This window comes from Pistacia vera, unplaced genomic scaffold (assembly GCF_008641045.1).
Source record: "Pistacia vera cultivar Batoury unplaced genomic scaffold, PisVer_v2 Contig268, whole genome shotgun sequence".
Lineage (NCBI taxonomy): Eukaryota > Viridiplantae > Streptophyta > Magnoliopsida > Sapindales > Anacardiaceae > Pistacia > Pistacia vera.
The window spans coordinates 265,087-269,199 of NW_022196077.1; the positions used below are offsets into that span (position 1 = coordinate 265,087).

Consider the following 4,113-nt stretch of genomic DNA (forward strand, 5'->3'; position numbering starts at 1 on the left):
AGAATATCATTTTACTTTTGGCCTTGCTGTGTCTTTAACTTTCACATTGGTTAGAAGAAAGAGTAGATTTCTGTCGTTACTTCTCACGTATACAACAAAACCAAACATATAGATTATTGTTGCACACAGTAGTTTCTACATCAAATCTGATTGCAAAAAATTACTTGTACATTCTCACACAACCTATAGGTTTTTCTATATTTTTACATGTTGCTTTTGTACATGATACAATAGTAACTATAGTTCCAAAACCACACATAAAGCAGGAGATCATATTATACAAATGATATGAGCAATTAACTTGTAGGCCAGACTTTAATTCCCAGGATACACTTTTGCTGGATTCCTTCGACCACGACAGAGACGTCGAGCTACAGTTGGCTGGTTATTCAAGTTCAATTCAGCAGAGCTAGAGACCCTTTGCTCTATATGAATACATTTTTCAGGTCATCTGCCATAAGCCCAAAGGCTTCAACATTTGTGAGTGCCTGAATGGTACTGGTTGACACAGGGAGGTTGGATGAGTGACTATCTAGAGCCCAAGCCACAAGTTCTTCTCCACAGAAGTCACCATCAACCAAATGATGATCATTTTCGCCATCATCTTCGCTATGATCAGTGCTTGTAGAGGCAGTTATTGTGTCCATGACCAAGAGCTTGCCTTGCACCACAAAGAGCATCTCATAAACTGGCTCTCCTTTGAGAACGATGTGAGTTTGCTCAGCGTAGAAAACTGGCTTCAAACTATCACACAATAAATCCAGTGTTTCTTCCCTTAAATTCTTGAACGCTTCTACCTTTGGAACACATTCAAGAATAACAAAGAGAATATGTCAAATATATATCCATTGATAGAAGGAATGTTGGCAATTTAAGAGACACAAGAACTCACCTTCTTTAGCAGCTCCAAGCAGAGCTCACGCTTCATGTTCTTTCTAAGTTTTTTGGGAAGATTATGGAGCAAATTTTCGACATCAATAGTTCTGGTTTTTTGCCGTATGTATTGCTGGTATTTCTTAACCTGTTGTTGAAGACTCTCAAGAGAGCTTTCTGAAGGGTTTCCACTCCTCTATTTCTCGCACCTTGTATTTCCTCTCCTTTGATCTTACAAATTTGGATTGCACATATACCTTTTTCAGAAATAGTATGGTTGATAAAAATTAAAATCAATACTGTGCTTCATCTAAACAATAAATATATATATAAATTGAGAGATAAGAAACAAGAAAAAATAGATAACAACCTGCATATTTCCAAAGAGGAAAAGAAGCAACATTGACCCACTGATGGTAATCAAAATCGCAAATAAGTTTTCCCACACATTGCTACTTGTATGCATGTTCTGACCAAAACAACTGCAAAATGAATTAAATCCAATTGTAAAACATCAAACATTATATTAGAAATTTCAAGTACCAAGTTTTAAGATGATAGATAATGCTCATATCTTGAAGAATATGATAGTCTTTGGTTAAATCTCTTGCCATGGAAGCAAAAGGTCTATAGATCAAATCCTTTTCAGACCAAATTTAGAGGGGATCAGTTGAATTTGATTTTGTGCACTGAAAATGGTGAGAAGAGGTGTATTGTAAAATAAAGAATAGATAATGCAATTTGATAAATGCTTGAAAAACCTGACTTAATTCATAGAAACTGAGAATAAATGAAACAGAATTGAAAAATCACACACAAAATAAGAAAACATGAAACCATTATAAAAGCATAAAGCTCCGCAAATGATTACCAGAATTCGATCAGATAAGCCGAAACTTAGTTGTGCCATCTACAATGGTAACATAGTCAAGGTAAGTATAAACAACAGGTATCAATAAACAACAATCAGACTTACAATTTCTGTTTATTGATACCATGCTTAAAAACAAAATTTTATAATTTTCAATGCCAAATGATTGGATCAAGGCTTCATATTTTTTTGGGTTATTTAGTAATAATAAATTGTTAAACTTATAGGGCTCACAAACTAAATGAAAAACAGAGATAAAAAAAGAACTGAAAAGCAGGTCAGTATGGCAGAGAAGAGGGCCTCATAAATTGACCACGTCTCGACTGGAGCTCCCACCACCATGAAATGTATAAATCATATATGCACAAACCTGAGGTTTTGCAGGCCCCATAGGAAACAATGTAAAAACTTTTGGGGAAAATTTGTCACCTCCACAATGCCAGACTGGAGAGCATCATGGAACATTCCAAAGTCATAGACGGCTGTATTTCGTGTCTTTGTTGGGCAAAATCCGTCTAGAAATGTGTAGTTTCTTGAACTGCTACCACAGTACAAAGAACCCAGCTGGCTACATCCAGTTTGATTTGTGTAGGCTTTCTCCCAGCATTCAGTTTCTTTTTCTATGGCCGTTAAATACCATATGGCTCCAAATGCCTAAAAAATATACACACAGTTATCAAAATTTCAATTATCTAATTAGCTAACACATAAAATGCTGTTTAACTTACATAAGCAGCAAGCATGTAAAGAAGAAAAGTAAATGCAGCTTTGACCCATGTCGCTTCTGCATGATTTTCTGAAGTCCTGATAGCTTTCGTAAACAATGGATAGATTCTAATAACCCTTGGAACATCTTGTAAAAACACACAAAATTTCAGCAACTTCATTGCATCCCAAAATTTCAACCTCATCATATTTGAAGTGATATTCCATATCAGCAGCTGCTCAGAGCACAACATTTGAGTCCATAAATTATATTAATTTCATCAACAGAAAATTGTATAAATTATCTCGACAAATTACGTGAGAGCATAAGATTAAATTCCTGTGTAAAAAAAAAATTATACGTGAAGAGTTTGCCTTACCTGAGGGAGGGGAAGGACAAGTAGAAGGTCAAATAAGGAGAGATACCCGAAAAAATTCGATGTAATATGAGATGGCTTTTCTCGTCCATATCTCGCAGGAGTAGGATCATAGGAATCAGAAAACCGTTCCAGAAAAAAAATGACCGTGAGAAAAACATCGAAGAACGAACGCAAGAGAATAGCCTTAGCTCCCAATTGTGTATCCAGTTCAAGGCACTTTCCATCGTCATCGATCACAGGAATGTAGAAAACCAAAAAATCAAATGAGATTGAAGTCACACACACTGCAAAATAAGCCCAGTACTTCAATGTCTCATCTGGATCAACCATTTTCTTCAAATGAAGCACACTCTTGACCGCATAGTTCGTTAACTCGTAAAGGCTTTTAGACCATTCAAGTTGTGAAGCTCTTCCATGTCTTTGCTCCTCTGAATTCAAGTCCGAAGGCCTGAAAAAAATATACCTTGAATCATTCTGGACATAAATATACCAAGTTTTATGACATTTGGAACAGTAAATGGAATGTACACTTACATGATGAAGAAGGAGAAGGAGAAGAATAAGAATTCTTCAGATTTCTGCAAATTTAGGTAAGGTAATCTTTGTTCCAGTTGCTTTACAAATGAAAACTTCAATGGAAAATTCAGATCAGACTTTGCAGAAAGAGTTGACTATTGAGCAGGGAAGGGGGGTGATTTGAAAAAAATTAAAATGAACATAAATGAAAAAGGTTGATGCATTCCTAAACATTATAAATTATTAATAAAATACCTTAAATAATATTCCTTCGTAGTTCCTCCTCCATTTTAAATGTAAGGAGCGAATGTCTAACCATTTCTGTGTCGTTCTTGGATTTATTTTATATTTTTTTGAATAAAGGCCTGCTTTATGAATTTGTAATGATTTTATTGTGTTATTTACTGTGGATCAAAGAAACCGTTCTCAGCCACCGGTTTTCGCAGTGCAACAAAGCTACGGACACCGATAAATCTGCACCGAAAATGTGTATCGGCCTACGTGTAATGCATCTCTAAATTTTTTTATAATTTTTTTCTAGTGAACGGCCGTCCATCAAATTTGGACGGCCGTTCACTCACATGGACGCCCGTCCATATTATATGGACGGACGTCCATATACAAGGGACGGGCGTCCCCATTTAAAGGACGCCCGTCCCTCATTAAAATACAATAAAAAAAATTTATAAACATTAGGGACGGCCGTTCATCCGTTATGGACGGTCGTCCCTTTGTTTTGGACGGGCGTCCGAAAATAAGGGACGCCCG

At 36.1% G+C, this 4,113-nt stretch overlaps 1 protein-coding gene across 3 annotated transcripts; it reads right to left on the bottom strand.

The window, feature by feature from the left end:
- Positions 1 to 930: 930 nt before the first annotated feature.
- Positions 931 to 3,707, bottom strand: LOC116133331 (cyclic nucleotide-gated ion channel 1-like). 3 transcript variants are annotated; one of them, XM_031419039.1, is made up of 6 exons: positions 3,364 to 3,707; positions 2,830 to 3,277; positions 2,473 to 2,685; positions 2,115 to 2,398; positions 1,244 to 1,355; positions 931 to 1,130 (listed from the first exon to the last, which is right to left on the bottom strand). In XM_031419039.1, coding segments are annotated over exons 1-6 (1,152 nt in total). In that variant the 5' UTR covers positions 3,366 to 3,707; the 3' UTR covers positions 931 to 1,037. The 3 variants fall into 3 exon arrangements, 2 of the variants coding, with proteins under 2 accessions (XP_031274899.1, XP_031274900.1); XM_031419040.1 differs by lacking the exon at positions 931 to 1,130 and adding an exon at positions 1,745 to 1,783 and having other exon boundaries at positions 1,264 to 1,355; XR_004128528.1 differs by lacking the exon at positions 931 to 1,130 and having other exon boundaries at positions 1,264 to 1,355; positions 1,745 to 2,398.
- Positions 3,708 to 4,113: the final 406 nt, after the last annotated feature.

Excerpts from the sequence above, each read along its gene's own strand:
- LOC116133331 (XM_031419039.1), bottom strand. Across the intron at positions 2,686-2,829 it reads TTGTCCTTCCCCTCCCTCAG|CTGCTGATATGGAATATCAC; the intron begins GTAAGGCAAACT and ends TGCTCTGAGCAG. Across the intron at positions 1,131-1,243 it reads TCCTCTTTGGAAATATGCAG|GTATATGTGCAATCCAAATT; the intron begins GTTGTTATCTAT and ends TTTCTGAAAAAG.